The sequence below is a fragment of the Octodon degus genome, unplaced genomic scaffold, assembly GCF_000260255.1.
Source record: "Octodon degus isolate 3935 unplaced genomic scaffold, OctDeg1.0 scaffold00109, whole genome shotgun sequence".
NCBI classification, from domain to species: Eukaryota; Metazoa; Chordata; class Mammalia; order Rodentia; family Octodontidae; genus Octodon; species Octodon degus.
In genome coordinates, this window is record NW_004524685.1 from 5,515,819 (window position 1) to 5,535,685 (window position 19,867).

General features: G+C 39.7%; 1 protein-coding gene across 3 annotated transcripts; it reads right to left on the bottom strand.

Annotated features, from left to right (window-relative positions):
- Positions 1-2,498: 2,498 nt before the first annotated feature.
- Dnase2b (deoxyribonuclease 2 beta) lies at positions 2,499-16,880 on the bottom strand. Of its 3 annotated transcripts, XM_004639324.2 has the most exons (6): positions 16,521-16,880; positions 12,845-13,022; positions 8,897-8,978; positions 6,163-6,324; positions 4,410-4,607; positions 2,499-3,391 (listed from the first exon to the last, which is right to left on the bottom strand). In XM_004639324.2, exons 1-6 carry the CDS (start codon positions 16,631-16,633, stop codon positions 3,051-3,053), a joined length of 1,074 nt encoding a protein of 357 aa, XP_004639381.1. In that variant the 5' UTR covers positions 16,634-16,880; the 3' UTR covers positions 2,499-3,050. The 3 variants fall into 3 exon arrangements, with proteins under 3 accessions (XP_004639381.1, XP_023554833.1, XP_023554834.1); XM_023699065.1 differs by lacking the exons at positions 12,845-13,022; positions 16,521-16,880 and adding an exon at positions 9,118-9,419; XM_023699066.1 differs by lacking the exons at positions 8,897-8,978; positions 12,845-13,022; positions 16,521-16,880 and adding an exon at positions 6,629-7,168 and having other exon boundaries at positions 6,163-6,370.
- Between the last annotated feature and the right edge of the window lie 2,987 nt (positions 16,881-19,867).

Here is a 19,867-nt window from a genome sequence, read left to right on the forward strand (position 1 = left end):
AAGAATTGTTTGCTTGTGAGAAACAAGAACCTATTTGGGGTAACTTAAACTAAGAAAAAGCCATTTGATGGGAGATAGAGGGGCATGTTGTAGAACACGGAATGAAGAAGAATGGCTGGGTTCCACGAGGAACTAAAATTGGGACGGCTGAGAATTACTAACACTCTCTCTGTGCTTCTTCAAGTGTTTCTGCACCATTCACCAGGTTCTAAAGTCCAGCATTTTTATGGTTTAGCATAAACACAGCAGAAAATGGTGACGTTGGTGCCAAGACATGATCTTCCAGATCAAGTGATCAAACCAGACTCAGTCCAGTACACCTGCTTTAAGTTCCCTGATTGCCTTTAGCTTGGCCTGTGGCTTGTCTTTGGTGTCACAATCCCATTCTTGGTCTAGTCATGTGGAGCTACAGAGGAATGGTTCCTTGATGCCAATAGACAGTGAACAAGAGCTTGTCTAGAGAGGTGTGATGGTCGAGCAGGAATCATGGCATTCCTTTCATCCTATACTATAATTAGGACCATCAGTCTATTTCTGTTTTTAATTTCATTTCTTTATAAACACGTAAAGTAGTTGCTAGCCAAACACAATCTTTCACTGTTTGGTACCAATATATTCTCATCTGAAACACAAGTCTTTCATTCCAGGATTTTAAGCAATTGTTTAGAATTTTTTATTCATTCACATATCCCCAAATCTTTCTCTTTTACCCACAACAATTAATAAAAACATCTTCTATATTCTTAAGTGCTTCAGCGTTCTTTCAGTGATATGATTCTCTGAAGTCTTCACCGTCACCCTACAAGGATCAGTACCACTGAGTCACAGTCATGAGCACCCACTTGAGGAAGTGTTTTTCTATAATCCATATTCTAGCTGAGTGAAACACCCAACACTGTGAGACTCTGAGAATCATTTATGACCCATGTCATAAATGACCCCTTGAGAAAGGAAAGTAACATTATTCTCTTTATTTTATTGTGGCTCTGTAGACAACAACAATCTCCAAGATGTAGTCTTTCTTTCTAGCTCCAGAATTTAGTATCGCTGAATAAAGAGGACTGTTCAATTCCTCTAAAGGAGGGCTAAACACCTGCCCTCTCCCCTTCAGCAGGAACCAAGCCCTTGTTGTACTTTTCCCGTTGGGCCAATGCCTTCCTTTTCTTCTGTCTGCACTCTGCCTTCTATGGAATCTGATTTTGATTGTCTTCTTTGTCTTCACATTCTTTTGATGAATTTGGAATGCAGCCACTTTTTTTTAGAAGATCTACACTTACCAGCTGGGGAAGGACTTTCCAATTTATTGTGCAATTGTAGCTCATCACAGTTCCCTCACTCTTGCTATTCATTCTTCTCTATATCTTTGAATTAAGTTTTGGGCTACTTTATCTTAGAGGTTAGCATCTTGCATTTGATTTTTCTCTAATAATTTGTTTTATTAAGATTATTTTAATTTATAAATTTTCTGAGCAGCCAAACATTTTTTTGAGGGGGGTCCCTTTATATTTTCAATCATGTAAGTTAGCTACATAGCATTCAACATGCCTATTGCTTATACTTATTTCTGACAGGAAAAGTTTTTTCTCTGCTTGTAATTGAATCATTAGGTGCCATGAACTTTTTTGGTATTAATATCCTAGATAGCTATTATCTTGTGGCCTCATTTCTTTTTATTTTCTCTTGGAATAGAAGTTAAAAGCCTCACTTTAGAAGAAAAACAGACCTCTATAATACTAAGCAAATTGTTGAAGTTCTTTAAGCCTCAGAATTGTTGTGTGGGCTAAATATATTCTGGCATAGTAAATGCTCAATAAATAGTACCTCTAATTATTGTGTTTGCTTTTGTTAAATTGTAATCTTGAATTTGGAAACTATATCTCAAATTTATTATGTAATTAATTTTTTATACATTTTTCATTAATGTAATAATTATGTTTAGTGATTAGAACTCCAGCATAAAAAACATTGAAACTAAAATTGTGAGATTTGTGTTTGCTTTCTTTACATTTCTTTATTTCCTCCAGATTGAAAGGTTTAGTTACACATTTTTTTTCTCTTAATCTGACTATAAATTTTTTGGACAAATGTTACTCATTTTTGAAACATGATTTTGTCTCTTTTTGCTGAATGGGCAGGGTTCAATTCAAATTTCATCCCGACTTTTAATGTTAACCATGTTTCATAATATGTGTTAGTTCTTGACCATATCTAGATATTTACTTGACCATATCATAGATTTAAAAAAACAGGGGTGGGGCTGGCCAAATAATTCAGTGGATTAAAGTGCCTGCAAGTAGGCGCAGGGGCTTGGAGTTCGATCCCCAGGGCTGCCGTGCTGGCCCTGCTCTCCATGGTGTGCTGAGATGGCAATTGAGACTAAGCATGGTGGTGGCACACGCCTGTAATCCCAGCTTTTGGGAGGCTGTAAACAGGTAGATCACTACAAGTTCCATCTAGTAGTGAGACCTTGAACACCCTGTAGACCCTTCCCTAAAATACAAAAAAAAAAAAGAAAGAAAGAAAGAAAAGAAAAGGAAATAAAAAACAGGGGTCAGAGAATTCAAGAGTGGTCTAGTAGTATACAATTAGTAAGTGGTACCTGTGAGAATAACAAGACTGAACTATAAGCCAGTGAAAAAGTACTGTAAGAGTAATGTGACCAAATAGGTCAGAAGTACAGGGAGAGTGCTGGTTTTTTTCTTCAGAAAAGGATAGGGAAAAGAATTAGGAATATCTTTGTGAAAAAAAAAAAGAAAGTTAATGTACCAAATGGACAGTCAATTTAGGAACAACTGGAGTTGACTAGTCTGAAAAAGACATTTTTTCTCTTATTACCTTTGTGCTCATATAATGGTTATGTTCATAACACGTAATTTCAAAGTAGAGGCATTTTCGCTAATTAGAACATAAAATGGTAAATAAGGAAAAGCTGCTTTAGTTAGTGGTATGTTGAGTGTATATAGAAGTTTTTCATACAAAAAGAATGTCTCTAATGATATTAGACCCAATATAAATGTTTCATTGATAGCACATGCATCCTTTCACCAACTTTAGTTACAGTCCTCATAATACAAAACTAATTTTTGAAATGCTTGATAAATATTCCTGTTCTGGGTACAAATAAATCCCCCACTTCTGAAGGCTTGGTGTGGGCTCCGATTTAGGTCTCCAATGCATGTCCAGTGATCTTTCGTGCCTTTTTGCGAAATACCCCATTTCGCATGGTCCTGGTAAGAGCTGAAGTAAGACTGTCGAGATACCTTAATGGCTTTGATATTGTAGACGTGGTAAGGAAGGGAGCAGTTTGAAGGAAGCTCTTGTCTCTTTCGCTGCCAAGTTTCTGTTAGAAAGTGTGTTTTCAACTGTTGAGCTATCCAGGCTGCAAAGATATCTAAGGCGTGGAAGGAAAAAGAGAGTGAGATTTGTACTTATACTTAGCGAAGTCCCTGAACATATCCTCAGGAATGGAAATCACCACTTACTCCCTATAGGTGGACGTCACAAGCATAGCAGTAACAAATGACATAGTTGACTGTCTCTATCCTGTTAACTTTTGCATTTCTAGTGACTGAAATAGGGCTTGGCAAATAGTAGGCATTCGGCAAATTATATGCAAGGAAGAAGAAAGCAAATAAATGAGGACAGTGAGGTCACCTAAAGCAACTATTGGTGATGGGGAGGGCTGGTCTTTATAGATGGAAGCCAGTCTCCAGTGGAGGAGTACCAAGCAAATGAAGACCTTGATGAGGTTTTCAAAAAGTACTCTGAGGTTAAAAAAAAAAGGAAACATCGAGTTATAGGTAATTTAGACTTGAGGGAGGGTTTTCAGGATTATGAGGAAGGAATGTGTAGGATGGGAAACTCAAAGGAAAACAGGCAGAGAGGATCAAGCAGACCCATCACAGTAGTTTGAGGGTAGAGTGGGTTCTACAGGGCAGAGGGTGTGTTGCCCCTGTTGGGATGGAGGGGCAGCCAGAAAAAAGTAGTGAAGACAGATGACAATGTCGGAAAGGTGTGCAGTTTGGTGTGGGGTCTCCTCAGTGACCTTTGCTTTATCTGTCTGTGAAGGTAAGAGCTGTATAAAGGACTTGACAAGGCTCAAAATAGCTGCTTGAGGGGTAGAAGAAGAGGTGGCCATCTGGCCCCCCGTGTCCAGCAGAAGCTGAAGACTGAGTAGTCCATGGCATTTTTTTGTGAGATAGCTCTTTGATGGATTAGCAAACCTGTTATCCAAGTGGAGCGGCAGATGAACTGATCCCTGCTTTTCCTCCTGATTTTCCTTTTCCCATTTCCCCCCTCTTTCCTCCCTTCTTTTCTACATTGTTTCTCTTGAACAATAATTTTCTACGTAATTCTTAGGGAATCTAACAGCAGTATAGAGCCTATTGTTTTATGATGGTTTTTCATACCGTCAAGAAATGAATCAGATTTTGCAAAATGGAGGAAGGTTTGTCCCTGGGCTGACTGAAGTGTGGTGAGGTACCGGACTGGGATCTTAGATGGGCGGAACCTGGTGCACAGCTGGGGCATGTGAACGAGCTCCTGGTGAAAGGTGGCTGGGATAGAACAGCTGTAGATATTTGGGTTGCAGACCAAGAGCTGAGAATCTGAATCAATAAACAGTAAAGTTGAGAATTTAGACACAAATGAAAATGCTTATTGATATTATACATCTTACAGATAAAACAAAACACGATCAGGGGCCAGGGAGATGGCTCCATAGAATAAGTGCTTGCCGGGTAAGCACAAGGGCCTGAGTTCAATCCCTAGTTCTGCAAAAAAACCCAAAAAAACAAAAACACCCCAAAACCAACCAACCAACCAAACAAACAAAAACCCACTATCAAGTAAAGGCCTTCCATTTTTTAAAAAGCTATGGCTTTTGGTTAAGCTATTTGACACCAAAATGCTTAATTGATGCCTATTGAATCATTTCTATGTTTCAGACATTGTTCCGTGAGTTTTACAGTCTTTATTTGTTTAATCCTCATAGCCATTTATTAGGCAAGTTCTATTGTATCATTAACCTTATTTTACAGATGAATTAACTAAGACTTTATGCCACATGCTCTTGGTTGTAAAACTTATAACTGGTGGAGTTAACATTCAAACTCAAACAATGTGATCCTGGAGGCCACATGTTTTTTTTATTCTGTAAGTACATATATAAAAGTAGAGAACTTCTTGTACAGATCATCTAGTTTCAAAAATAATCAACTCATCAACACACACACCTTATCTCTGCTGTTCGTTCTCTGCTTGTTACATGAACTCAATAGGGCTTGACTCAGGTGACAGGCTTGTGACCCTTGTCATAAGTTGGAGATTTTATGAGAAACATTTTATAAGCCTCTTATAGCTGGAGGAAAGTTAGTTTTGACCACTGTTTAGCAACTTTTTTGGTGCAAAAAAGATTGGTAAAACAATATTCCTACTTTTCTTCCTCCCACTCATGGTTTCCCAAATATAAGTATTTTTGTATATTTGAGCTTAAGATCTTAAAAGAAATGTATCTCTCTCAGAAGTGTCATGTTGGCAGCATATAGGCAACATTTGGTCTACAGAAATTAAAAAAAAAAATTGAGCCTGTATTTAAAATATCAGAATTTTACTCTCACATACACACCCCCTAGGTTTCTGGTTCCTCATGAAAAATGGGGAGATCTGTAATCAGTAGGTATGTATTTCTGTAGAGCCATAACACACTACACTCCCCTGAGGCCTTTTAAAGCATCCAGAGAAAGTCAATACCCTAGTTTATTATTGTCCCCAGTGCCATGTAAGATTTCTCTGTTTCACTAATTTTTGTTACTGGCCTGTTTCTTGAATTCTTTTGCAGTTACTGCTTCTGCCTGATCAATTTCTATAATGTAGCCATTGGATCAGGAGGAACCCAGGCTCAGTAAGTAAGTTTGCCAAGGGAGAGTCAGTATTAAAATCTAGGTACCAGGGCTGGGGAGATAGCTCAGTGGCATAACTCTTGCCTAACAAGTGTAAGATCCTGAGTTCGATCCCCCGTACCAAACAACCAATGCCCCCAACTTCCTAGAATCTAGCTAGCAGAGGGTCTACAAATAAACAAATGAAATGACACATTCATTAATACATTTCCCAGCCCCTTTCTCAACATTGCTATGTCCTTTTCATGCCCTCCCATGTTACCTATTGTTTCATACTGGTTGTATTTGAAAGTTACACAGATGCCACTCTGTCCATTCCGTCTCCCTGTGGCTGGATAATCATAGCCTTCTTCAGCAATTGGAGGAAATCGGGGAACAGAATGAATCACCCAGAATCCCTGGACTCTGTTCCACAGCAGTGCGCCTACCAAAGACACGGTTAGCACAGGTGAAATAGAAGAACAAAGCATCTTTTATTTTTTTATTTTATTTTATTTTTTTATTTATTTGAGAGAGAGAGAGAGACAGAGAGAGAGAGAGAGAGAGAGAGAGAGAGAGAGAGAGTGAGTGTGTGTGGTGTGTGTGTGTGTGGCCAGCTCAGCCCACCAGGGGGCGGGGCTGGCTGGCATGTGGTGCTGGGGGATTGAACCGCGGTCCCTGATGCTTTGCTAAGCTTGTTCTAAGTAGGTGCTTTAGACCACTAAGCCATCTCTCCAGCCCCAAAGCATCTTTTAAAATAGGAGCTCAGAGCTACAACATTTAAGCCTGTTTATGCTTTAGTGCAATTTTGGAGGCTGATTATCATAATGATTGAGCGCCACTTTGCAAAAATTTCAAACACATGCGGACATCACGATATCCCATTACTGATACTAAGACAACCACAAAAGGGGGAGCCAGGGCAGCCATGCCGAGAAGCGCGAAGAGGAACTTTATGTTGAAGCTACAAGGAAGCTTCTGTTTTTGCAGAATGTGAATTTGTGAAATTGGAATTTGACTTTGTTATGCTATACAGTCATCTGGCATGCTTCAGACAGTGTCTTCATTGCTAAATAGCCATGCTATTTTTTTCAAAAGCCTAATTTAAAAAAAAAACAGTTAAAAGAGAGACTGTCAAATAAAGAAATGTACCTATAGTACTTTGGTTTGGGAAATTGATACTCATTTATTAAACAAGGAACACCAAATTCTACAGGCCTGAAAAAAGACAGAGAGAAAAAAGGAAGCCATGCTAAAGTATCCTTGTTAATTAGGTTTAGACAAGTCTCTTGAGCTTACTACCATGAAAGCCCGAGAGAAAAAAAGACAAAGACTTTCATCATCTTGTGACCTGGCAGAAATACCCTTGTCCAATGGGCGTTTCTGACTGTAACTGTATCGGGATAAGTCTGGTGTGGCAGCTAGACTTTCCAGTTTGCCTAAGAACATGCAAATACAAAATTCACTCATGTTTGCCTTCTTGTTAGAGGGGAAGCCAAGTGGCCTGCTAGTTATTTTTCCCCCTAAAGCACACTATTGCTCTTTTGGTACAGATAGAATCAATACCCACGTCAGAAAGGAAATTGTTGAAAGTTCTGTTGCCTAACAGAGCTGGATGACCTTCAGGTGCTCCCCTCTGCCCAGATGAATGTGCTGTTGTGATAAAACTCTGACTTCCTGGTATGAAGTCTCAGACCTAGGGTAGCTGTTGGCAAAGAGAACGCCCGAACTTGACATCAAACCCCATTTCATTTTTCTTAAAGCTTTGCAGCAATAACAGGGCAGAGTAGGAGCGGTGGACAGAGGTTGCTGGAGGAGAGGTTGGAGAATGTGGTATATTATAGAAATTGTTGGGTTCTGTGTAAATAGGGCCATTAGGAGGACAACTTGACTAAAGCAAAAGCTTTCAATGCTTATGACCTTCAACAGCCATTCTAAATTATCTTCTCAGTCAGAGCCTACAGATTGGCAACTTGAGGGCCAAACTCAGCACACAGATATACTTTACAAGGCTTGCAGGATGCCTTCAGAACTTTGAATTTATGGTGAACATTCAAACACTTCAGAGATTTTCCACAAACACTAGTGTTCAGCATCTCCTGAAAAATTATATATGTATAAAGCAAAGTGCAAAGTAACTGCCCCTTTCTGACCCCGTATGGGCCTCCAGTTACCTGCAGTGTAGCCTATCTGCTTGTTGGTGTTCCCTGCTTGTCTCTCAAGCATTTCAGCTCAGACCTTCAGAAAGAACTTCTGCTGCTCTAAAAATCTGCTCGTGGCATACTAAGTTGAAAAGCAATCACTATACTAGTCCTATAAAATGCTCTAAAATAAGTATTTTTTAAAGTAGAAGGGATTAAGCATGCTTATCAAACAAGTATTAAAAATACAGATTTTTTTGCTTACCTGAACTTTGAGTTTTTCTGTATACATATATGTATACACATAGTTTATAAATAGAAGAATAACTAAAAATTACTCTAACAAAATTGCTACATACAGTAATATGGGAATAAATCTATAACACAGATTATTATCATATGAACAAATATTTTCAAATACTTTTCAGAAATATTTATTTGAAATGGAACTGAGTGAATTTTACTTGATGTATTTTTTAGCTCAATAAATCTAGCTAAAAATGTATATATGCATATTTTTCATGTATACATATACATATACATATATATGTAATATAGAATTGCTGGTATATTGTACAGTTACCTATATTTGTGTGTGTTTATACATGTATAGATATAAATGATCTGGTATTCTCAGTGGACAAGACCTGGATTTTTTTCTCTAAAACACATGTAAAAATATAAAAAATATAGGATTTCTGAGCAGTGTATTGCCAAATTAAATTATGTAATTATTTTATAAACTAGTGTAGAAATCAGACATTTCAATAAGCTAACATGCAACCCTTAAAAACAAAAGCTATCTTTTTAGTGTGGAATATGAGGATACTCAAGATTAGATTATTGACTTCCAACAGGAAAGAGCCATCATCCTACCTTTAGTGTGTCCAAAGTTTCTGCTGTAGCCCACAGATTTAGGGCCTCCATCATTGTAGAGTAGATAGGCTGTGTCGTTACTCTGCAGGAATATACTAGGGTTAGCATAGCACAGATCTACTTGAAAGACAATATTTCTACCAGCCACCCAGCCTACACTACAGCGCTTTCATTACTACCCATGCAAAGATGCCCATTCTCCTAATGGGAAGCTTCCTCACCAGCACAAATCCTGTTCCACAAGACCAAGGTGGGCTGGGGAGGAAGACCATTCTCAGCCATGTGTGCTTTTGCTTCACATGACAGAAAGACTATGTATTTTCTATGTGAGAGTAATATTACTATTTCTCTTGTTTGCTTTGAAATACAATTTATGGTTAAGCAACCAGCCTAGGATAAAAGAGCATGGAATTATTTGTTCAGAAAAATGGGATGGCAACAACCAGCCAAGCATTACACTTGGGTCGTTTCCATTAACGTAGGCACAGCGCAGAGTGGGCTGTCGGCATCTGGTTTCCTCTGCCCACTTTGGGCTCCACTGCCAGCTCTTGGCTTTTAATTTAATCAGGATTCCTCATTATCTGTCCCCCTTCCTCCCTGATATGGGAGGGCTTTTGCTTCAATCCATTCCTCAGTGTCAATTTACCTTTTTAAATTGATATTTTCTATTTAGAGAAAGTGGTGAAATTTACTGTGTGATATTGGATTTCCTCTGCTAAGGCTAAATGCCTGAGTTAAAAGAAGACTATTAATTTGCTAGTGTGTTTTGGAAAAGTGTTTGTATTTGTTCTAGGTGGTTCCATTTCATTGATGTCATAATGTACTGAATTTTACTGAAGCCAATAACGTTGATAATAACAAAAAAAAACCTCAGTAACATAATGAAAACAGGAAAAGATACCCATCTTCTTAAAAACAAAACAAAACCCCTTTTCCCTAGGATGACGGCCAGTTATGACTTTCTTGCAGTTATTTGACATTATCTAAGAGCATTTTAAAAATGCACAACCTAGTCTGTGCAGCGTTCTTGGCCACTGTGCTCAGGCACAGACAGAAAAGTTTGCTGTTTTCTTATCATCCTTTTTCATACAGAGTAGCATTTTGACCATCCTTCCCTGGAGCACTTTGACAGTTATTCTGTGAAGTGACATTGAAGGTGGTAGTGAGATTATTTGTGTGTTTTGGGGGTACAAAGTAGAGAGACTTTGGGAAGATTTGATGAAGAAATTTATTCTTATAATAGGTGAATTTTTAAAATTTTTAACCTGGAGTGAAGCAGCCAAAATTAAATTAAAGAAAAGAGACTATTTATTGATAAGGGAAAGTGATTACTGACTTAAAATAGGCAGACACAGGTGTTTCTTTGGATAGTTGTATTTCTTTAACACATGTTTCAAATAATGTTTTGACTATAGAATGTAGGAAAAACATGGACACATCTCTAAACCTAGTCTAACAGGAAATACATCAGGAAACATAGGCAACTTCCGCATAGTTTGATCAGTGTTACTTTGTTGCATGGGGGGTTCTTACTTGGAAAAGCAAAGGAAGGGGAGCAAGTGCGATGTAACCTAGCTACTCACTTTTGTAACCTTGACATTTGAAATTCTAAATTAGTTAGTCTGACCTTGCATTCTACTTTTATAAATTCAATTCCAGGCCAGGAACTGGGAGAGTTATGTTTTCATGGCCATGAGTCTTATGACACAAGAGTTCCAGTCCTAAGAACACTCAGTCTCACCTAGATGTCCCACATAGAAACCAGGTCTTTTTCTGTCATTTTCTTCCCTGAACCAAATGGTCAAAGGATTGCATGAACAGGTTTTTGTTTTTTTCTTTTAATTTTTTTTTTTTTTTTTGGTTGTTGTTCTTTTTAAGGTAAGAAACACTTGAGTAAGGGCCGGTGAGATAGCTCAGCGGACTAAGCTCCTGCTTAGGCAAGTGCAGGGACTTGGGTAAGATCCCCAGTACCACGTGCCATGCTGGCTTCGCCCCTGAGGCGCTCTAAGCTAGCAGTGGAGTCCCAGAGTGGTGGCGCATGCCTGTAATCCCAGCTGCTGGGGAGGTTGAAAACAGGAGAATCTCTAGGAGTCTAAGCAGCATAGTGAGACCCTGTACCAAAAAAATAAAAAAAAATAAAAAAAAATAATAATAATAGAAAGAAAGGAAAAAAAAAGAAAAGAAAAAAATGAAACACTTGAGTAGGGATTGGGGAGATCACTCAGCAGTCTAAATGCCTGCCAGGCGAGTGCAAAGACCAGGGTTCTATCCCCAGTACCACATGCCATGCTGGCCCCCGAAACTGGGCCTGTTGACTCATTCCTGTAATCCCAGCACTGGGGAGGCTGAGACAGGAGGATTGCTACTGAGTCTGAACTGAGTGCTTAGCAAGACCCCGCACTAAATAAGTAAATAAGAGATAAAATAAAATAAATACTGAGTAATTTTACATCATAATGTCCCTAACTCAGTCTTCTAATTTTTCTCTGTTCTTCACAGTTTTTAATTTTCTGCCTTTTCCACCTTTTTAAATTTTGTTTGTTTAAATTTTGGAAAGCAGTTTGCTGTTTCTCTCTCCTAGGCTCCAGGTCTACGTTTGCACCTCCTAAGATAATTACTGGTTTCTGCCGACCCACCAACAATGTGCATCAACTCAGGTGAATGACACAGCCTTGACAACGTTACTTTTTTTCCTTGGTGCCCTAGCAGTTCTGCAGTAGAGAAAGCAACATTTTAGGCATTTATTTTCTCTCTAATGGTTTATGCTTCTGGTCTGAGTTCCTAGAGCTGGAAAACAGAAGCAGCTGCAGGCAGTTTTCATAATGGTCTGCGTATTCAAAACAGGGTTATTCTGTTGAGATTAAATAATTTTTAAAAGCACCTCAAACAATACTTTGGCATATCACATGCCTTCAAACAGTTTACAAAGTCATTTTAACTTTGTAATTTCACTCTGAAGGGCGCTCTTACTGGCAGGTGAATAAAATGAGCATTAGCACACACAGAGACAGCTTCCTGCTCATTTTGAGTAAATATTCAGATACACATATGCAGCAGCGCTGGAGGCTAAAACGGTCTTGGAGTGAACATTCAATTATTTGTCATATGTGAAAGCCCAGCACTTTATGGGGACAGCATCATTTTATACATTTGCTCCTCTGTAAATTATTGTTAGGAATCACATGGATGAGTGTAACTGGATGTTAATTATTGCTTGATTTTGCTCATTACCCCAGGTTGGAAAGCAGTCACTGTTCAACAGATGGAGCCTGCAGCGTTGGGAGGCTGCCCGTGTTGAGCCAGTAGGTCTGCTCAACCTTTGTCTCTGGTTGGTTAGTGCACTGCCTGAAGAGTCTGGATAGCCAGGTTAAGCTTCATTCAGACAAGTTAGTTCTAGGTCCTGGAAACTGCAGCCTTAGGTACCAATTTACCATTTTGAAAATGAGTTCAAGGAAGACCCACTGGAACTCCACTTGAATTTACACTACTCACAAACACCATGACATAAACATCCCATGACTCACGGCATCCTGACCTCAGTTCTACCCTGCCTTTTAGGAGGGAAGGTCGTTTCTCCCTATTTCTAGCTGATGGATGAGCTAGCAAATACTAAGTGAATTGCCAGAGGTTTTGGCAGCCAGAGGACTTTGATGCGAAGTAGTTTGTACATTGCCCAGTGACCTCACTGGAGGTGAGGCTGTTGTCGAGTGAACCAACAGTCTTGCAATATTGCAGAATATGATGCCATGTTTCCAAAGGTCTTACCTGTGTTGATTCAGTTTGTTGTCCTGGGCTAGTTGTAAGCTTATTTGCTGCGAGTTTCTGGGATGGGGCTGGGGGAGAATATTGGGTGGGTGAGTAGGAAAAGGTCTTCCAAAATTGCTTTCTGGATGGTTAGATTCTGTTTTATGCACATTTCTACAACTCGAATAGTGAAGTGTAACCTACCTGGGAAGCACAGGCTTCATAGAGCTGTTGTAAAGTCCTCCCCAAGGCACTCTCGGTGGCATTGATTAGTTGTCCACTCCTCCTCCAGTTTCTCATTGTGGAGTCTAAGTAAAGGTATTCTAGTCCGGTCTCTCTACTATCCTTATCCTGCCTTTTAGGTAACTTGTAGAAAATAAACCTGAAAAAGTAAGTAAGTGTGAATTACGATCATTTATCAACTGTTTCCCTGGAGGCTGTCCCCATGGCAAGCACTGAAGTATATCTTTCATTTTTGTTGACAATAGACGGTTAAGGAAGGGGATTTGCTCAAGATTTCTGTCTCTTTGTATTCGCTTTTCTTGCTCCTCCCCAGGAAACAAAATATGACTCTGACAAGAAATGGTTTAAGACATTAGCTAGCCTGGTGCCTGACGTCCATGAGGTGGAAGTCCTCATGTAGTGTTTCTGTAGTCCTTATGGCTGCAAGGGGGAGAAGGCCAAGCCTGAGACCTGAACTGGAGAAATCTTTCATTCTCTTCTGCCATAAATGCTTGGCATTTTCATCTCTTTGCAGTGGCTAACTGGGCATAAAATTTGTGTGTAGAGTACAGGGAGCTGGGGGCTCTCTTAACCTTCTGGCTGGTCTAAGCATGTTCCTTATCAGAATGCAATGAGGATTTGGATCCAAGACCAACTAACTACATAGACCCTTTGTTTTCTTTTCTATTGTTTCTCCTTTGGATGTCTCACAGGAAGCACAGGTGGGTGGGCTCACAGAGTATTCAGGTGGTCTTAGATCACTTATCCCAGAGCTTCTCAATATGCTCCACCCATCTGTTGAGATAGGCCATTCATTCTTGTGGAAGCTGTTCTGCGTATCATAGGAACTTTGGCCTCTATTAGATGTCAGTGGCATTCCCAAGGTGTTACAATCAAAAATGTCTCTAGGCTTTTTCACAAGTACCCTGAGGTTAAAATCACTCCCAGCTGATAATTGCTTGTCTGGCCAAACATTTTCTAGTAGCAAGAACCCCCATAACTAGCCCTTAAGCACTCACAGTGAACTGAACATTGTAACACTCACACTGTTACCTAATAATGCTCTTCCCCCAAGAAGTGCACTCACTCTTGTTCTTGTGGGAGCAAAAACTTCTATTCAAGTGGACTTTCCTTCTCTGCTTACATTTTGTAACTCACAGGGCTAAGCTCTGACATGAGGAAGAAACAGGCTTTGTCCCAGCTTGACAGCCTCTCCTTTTTGACTCGCTTAGTGAATGGTAGCAACTAAGTAGCAAGTTGCTTATGTTTCCTGCTGGATATTCAGCTGTGGCAAAAGTATATTTTACATTAGTCACAATTTGGTGGTCCATCAGTGTAGAGAAAAGTTAATGAAATTCTAGTTAAGTGAATTCCAATCTTCCACTTCTAGTGCAACCCATGGAGAGAATAAAGACACAAAGACATATCTGTAGCTTTGGAGAGGTAAGGGGTCCTAAGTCCTTTCAGAACAGTGGCCAGATGGAATGAAGGCCATGTCCAAGGGCTGAACCTGGGTTTTGTTAATTTGTGAAGAGAGCAGTGGCTCAGGGTTGAGTGCCTGTGAGAATTCTGTGAAGTATGTGAGTGCTGTGAGCTGGGCTAGGTAGGAGTCACAGTAGCACCTCCACATAGTGTAGAGAAAGATGTGCAGGAGTATGGGATTCTGGTAACAGGTAGCCTCTAAGTTTGGAGCAATCTGCATAACACAGATAGAGGAAGTATCTTGTGTTTTTTTGGTCAGTGGCCTCGTTTTGACGACTGGCCCTTCTGCTCTGGGATTTGAGGTTCAGTCCCAGCTAACAGTGCAGCATCTCTTGGCTGGCTTGTGCTCAGTAATAGGGCCACAGGGACCTGTTGCATTCCTTCAGAGGCTACATACACATGAGCACATAAGCCAGACCCATTTATATTGCTTAAAGTCAATTGAGGGGATAGAGTATTATCCTAGCCAGCTTTGTCCTTTGTATATGGAATTAGAACAAGTCTTAGCCAAAATGGAGACAAATGGGCTTCTTTCAGGGCATTCATTCTGGTTGTCCTCCACACACACCACTGCAGCATTTGTGGACTGCAATGTGCCACTGCTCATTAATTGATAACATTAATTGAAATGTTAAATATGTTTCCTGTATGACTATCTACAATTTCATGCTATTTCTAGCCCAGACTGCAATGTGTAGATCCAGATAAACCTAAACAAAAATTTGTTTCTGAAACCTTTAAGTCCACAATTTTATAGTATTTTCCTCCACATCAGCTCATCCCATGCTATTAGAAAACATTCATACAGCCTCAGAAGCCTAGCAGTTTTCCTTAACTTCCCTTTACTCTTAGCAGTCTACGCACTGTGAGGTGTTCTCACAGTATTCCTTTCTTTCTGTTTCCACTGCTACCCCTCTAGCTCAGGTCTGTGTACCTTCTCACTTGTAGTACTGCAGAAGTCTGATTGCTGTCCCTGGCTCCAAGTGGGTCCCCTTCAATCCATCCTTTTACGTGCACATCATGGGCTTCCTAAGATGCAAATCTGACCTTACTTGATTCTCACTTGAGACCCTTCAGTAGCTCCCTTTCGAAGTCAAGTTCAAGTCTTCACCTCACCTCCTGGTGCTCAGCTACTTTTCTAGCCTCACCTCCTGTTATTTCCCTAGGTACCTTGGAAGCTCCTACAATACCAAAGTACTCCTCGCCTGTCCAAATTTTCCATGTTGTTCCTGGCCCCTGCACAACTGCAGATCTCCTTGATCAGTCCGAGATGCCCTTGCATTTCCTTTTTCATAGCTATTTTATTATTTTTCTTAAAACTTAGCTCAAAACACTATCTTTAAAGAAGGTTTTTTGGATCTATGCTTCTCAATGTCCTCCTCATGGCCTCATCATATATCTGGGAGCTCCTTGACTATAGTGTGTGTGTGTGTGTGTGTGTGTGTGTGTGTGTGTGTTTTATTTGGATCCTCAAAACTCAGGACAAGGTCTGCTAGAAACTCTGAAGACTGACTCAGTGAATTACCTGTGTTCTTTAGCCTGAAGTTTATACAAAGCTTGGTGTTAATTATAATGGCAAACCTGAGCACCCTAATTGAAGAGTGAAAAAGGAATCAGAGCTTTAGGAAAATCTCTAACTTTCATGTAGCATTGTACTTAGTTTCTTTGATAGAAGAGGCCAGTGACTTTCTACCTATTCCAACCTCTGCTTGTGCTACCTGAAAAACGAAGGTTAACCAAACAGTGCTGCATGGGATCACGTCCCCCTTGTCCTCGTGGAAAAAGCGTTCTCCAGTTACAGAAAAAAGTCACTTGCCTTCTCTCCCTCCTCAGTCTTGAAAAATGTGCTGAAAAGTTCTGTTAGAAAAGCCACATGTAATTAAAGAACATTGCCACCAGACCAAAGTGGTGAGCTCATCCCCACTTCTGTGGCTACCAGCTGTCCCCTGCTGAGGACAGTATCATGTCCCGAGGAGCTGCTCAGCCCTCCTCTGTGGCAAACATTCCCATTCAGAAACCCACCTGTCTGAGCACATAGCCCACTGGCATGCTTTCAGTTTTTTAAAGGGATGAAGCAAAGTGAAAGTTCTTGTGAGGGACCTCACAGCCAGCCAGTCTGCTGCTGTCCTCTGGCTTTCTGTTTGCATACACCAATCCTTCCATTCCATGTACCTACCAATCCACGGCTTCACCTTCTTCATTTCTGCATGCTATCGTTGCTGCCTCCAGGACAACAAAGAGGCCAGAGAAGACCAAAGCCTGAATTGTTGTTTGAAATCTTGCTGTCATTTTCTGTTTCCTTTATCCCTTGCCACAGCAGGCAACTTTCCCTAGAGATTTTGTGAAGACTGAGTTTCAGGTCTCTCTCAGACTGGCTCTGATATTTGATTCCATTTACCTCTGTTGTTTGCTGTTTGGGAATTTTCAGGATGGAATGAATCCCGTGGGGTCATGTGATTCTGCCACAGCATCCCAGCGTGACTCTGGGTGTCTTTGTGCTGCAATGTTGACTGGTTTTGCAAAGTCATCGAAAGTTCTGGAGAGACAAAAAGATATATATGTGTGTGTGTGTGTATGTTTTTTTTGTGAGTGTGTCTGTGTTCATGTAATTAATTCTTTGGCATGAGCATGGTGTGTGATGCTCAGCAGACAGGGGAATTCCGTGTTGGCAAGTAGATGTTAAATTAAATCTATTTCATGTTTTTCCCTTCTGATTGACTTTGTGTGAGAGCAAATGTGTATGATTCACATATTAAATGAAAGTGGCAAAGTCTTATGATTGAATAATAATTAGGATCTGTTACTTGCAATGTTCTCTAAATTAAGGGAATAACTGCTAAGCAGTACTTTAAGGAATTGCAAGTAAGCAAATTTGATTGTATTTTTAACAAAAATGTTGACATATCTTTTCTGTCTTCCTGGCTTGGGACACTCTATGTGATTTTTTAAAAGACCTTGGTGTCTGATTGGCTGCTATACAATCAGGTAAACATATTGACCACCTACTCTTCCAGTTAAATAAAAAAAACCTCACAAGCTCCTGTTTTGTCCAAACTATTCTTTCTCCTGGTTTAAACGGATTCTGAAGTTGAAGGCAAGGGAAAATGGTCATTCACAATAATGACTACAAAAAGGTGAGACTCAGCTCCTTTTGGAAAAAAGGAGTAGATAGACATTTGTGAAGAATTTCCTTAAACATATGGTGCTCTTGAATCAATTATTAAAGATTCTCTCGTAATAGATATCAGTGAACTTTATCCCTGGAAATCCTGATGGCTCTAATCAGTCCCTCTGATTAAGGAGCTAGATCAGTGTCATACTGGCGCTCCATACTAACCAGACTCATGCAAATCAGATCAGTTCTACAGTTGAGCTAGCACTGATTGGGATTCTAAGCTCATAGAAAAGAGAGGGCTTATGGGTCTGTTTCTTCTTAAACAGAATCTTGTGAGAAATATTCCAGACTACCTGCCCATGTTACCTGTGATACCAGCTAAAAAAAAAAACTGGCAGAATTCTGGGCCTCTTTTCAAAGCTGCTTAATTATAATTGTTGTAGTTAAGCTCAGGAATCTACATTTTAAATAAACTTACTGGTAATATTAATGCAAATGTTTAATTTAGATCCTCCAGGGCCCAAGCTATGTGGTAGCTGGTGGCTTCACAGCTTTCCACAGGGAACAGACCAAATTAGCTAATCCAGGAAACATTTCTCCATGGGTATTGTTTTGTTGTGTACAAGTTTTTTTTTTTTCTTTATTTGGAAAAAAGATTTCAGTAACTCTAAACAATAAGACAAATTGTAGCATGAAGTTTATGTTTCTATGTGAAAGTGAGATACAATTGATTTTACTTATTTATTTTGGCTTATGAAACTTTTTGGTATTATCCTGGTAATAAACGCAGCAGGTATAGGATTCATTGATGCATATAGGGAAAATAAACGACCTGTTTCAGTTACAGAGGCAAAAGGCAGTTCATTGAATTGGATGTAAAAATAATTCCTGTCTTCTTCTCCTCCTTGCATTCTCAGCACAGTGCTTGCTTATGATTTTTTAGGTTAGCTGTGCTTACTCTTACATTTCTGTAAGGTGAAGTGGGGCACATCTGTATTGCCGTAGTATGTGCCAACCCTAGTTTTATTTGAAGGCGTGGAAAGGTATGGTTAGATTGGTTTCTTTCAAATTTCATTTTCAGTAAACTTTCTTTTCTTCTGTCCTTAATGATCTGATCATGCTGGTTGATGTTAGTGTACAACTTTCTTTATACAGATGGTCATTATTGAATAGAACACAACTGAGGGGATCTAGAGATTTCAATGTGACCCTGAACATGAGACTTAAGTGTGTTTCTATTTTTACTCAAAACAACAAAGTAATGTTATGGAAAGAACTCATATGTTTGGTGAATGAAGAAATTGAAAATGGGACAGAATGGTTTTCATGATGTTCCTGCTTTGAAACACTACTATAAAGGCATAAAAATACTGTACCATAGCGCCTTCAGAATTCAATCACTTCTCAAAAAAGTGGGAAAAAAGTCACTGTATCTTGGCCACCTACAGCAGGGAATTCTTCAACTGGGAGTGGGCTTCTGATTTTATGGCTGAAGGTTTGCATTCCTTTACCAAGCAATACTGGAAAAATCCCCACCTTAAACTCTTCAATTTCTTCCTTTTCCCCGTTCTCTTTTGCATATCTTCCTGGCACTGGACATGGCACATCTCATGCACCTATTCTAGTTGTTTGTGTGTTCACATTAGTGCCTGATTCTTTTCCTGCAACCTCTAGTTTTCCAATTGTCTCCTCAAGAACATTCACCTGTTACTTAATCTATACCTTCCAAATACTATCACTAATTCTTTTGAGTTGTGTGTTTAAATTGTTTCTTAACCCATCCCCTCAGTACATTTGTAGAAATTTAATTTTTTTTTCACATTTACTTAGTCTTTTTTATAGTTTCTTGCCCATACACTCAATTTTTTTGGTCAAAATATTAAATATGCTGTTTTAATATTTTGTACCCAATTCCAATAGCTAAAGTCTTGACGGATTTAATTTTGCTATTTGTCTTACTTTTCTCTTATTGCTGAGACAAAATACCTGATGCCCAAACTTAAAAAGGAGAGGTTTATTTAGCTCATGGTTTGTGGAGGTTTTAGTCTATACTCGGCTGGCTCCAGGGAGAGTGGCACATGGCAGAGGGCAACAGTTCAGGGTGGTGGCAAACAGCAGAAGCAGCAGGAGCAAAAGGGAAAAGTGAGGGAGCAAGCCCGTTTCCCTCCCTTATATTGTACGTAGGCTGCCTGTGCCAGAGTGGGTGCAGCACTCACACCCAGAATCCCAGCACTGGACCATGAATCAATCACAAGCTCTAGAAGCCTGGCCCGTGACTGCATGAGGCTGTGGTGGAAGAGCTAGACACAAACCATAGCACTGCCATCTCCGCAACTCTGTCTCATGATATCTTGCTACTGTATTATACTTCAGTTTTGTCTGTAGATTCATGCTCCTTAAGGTATCTG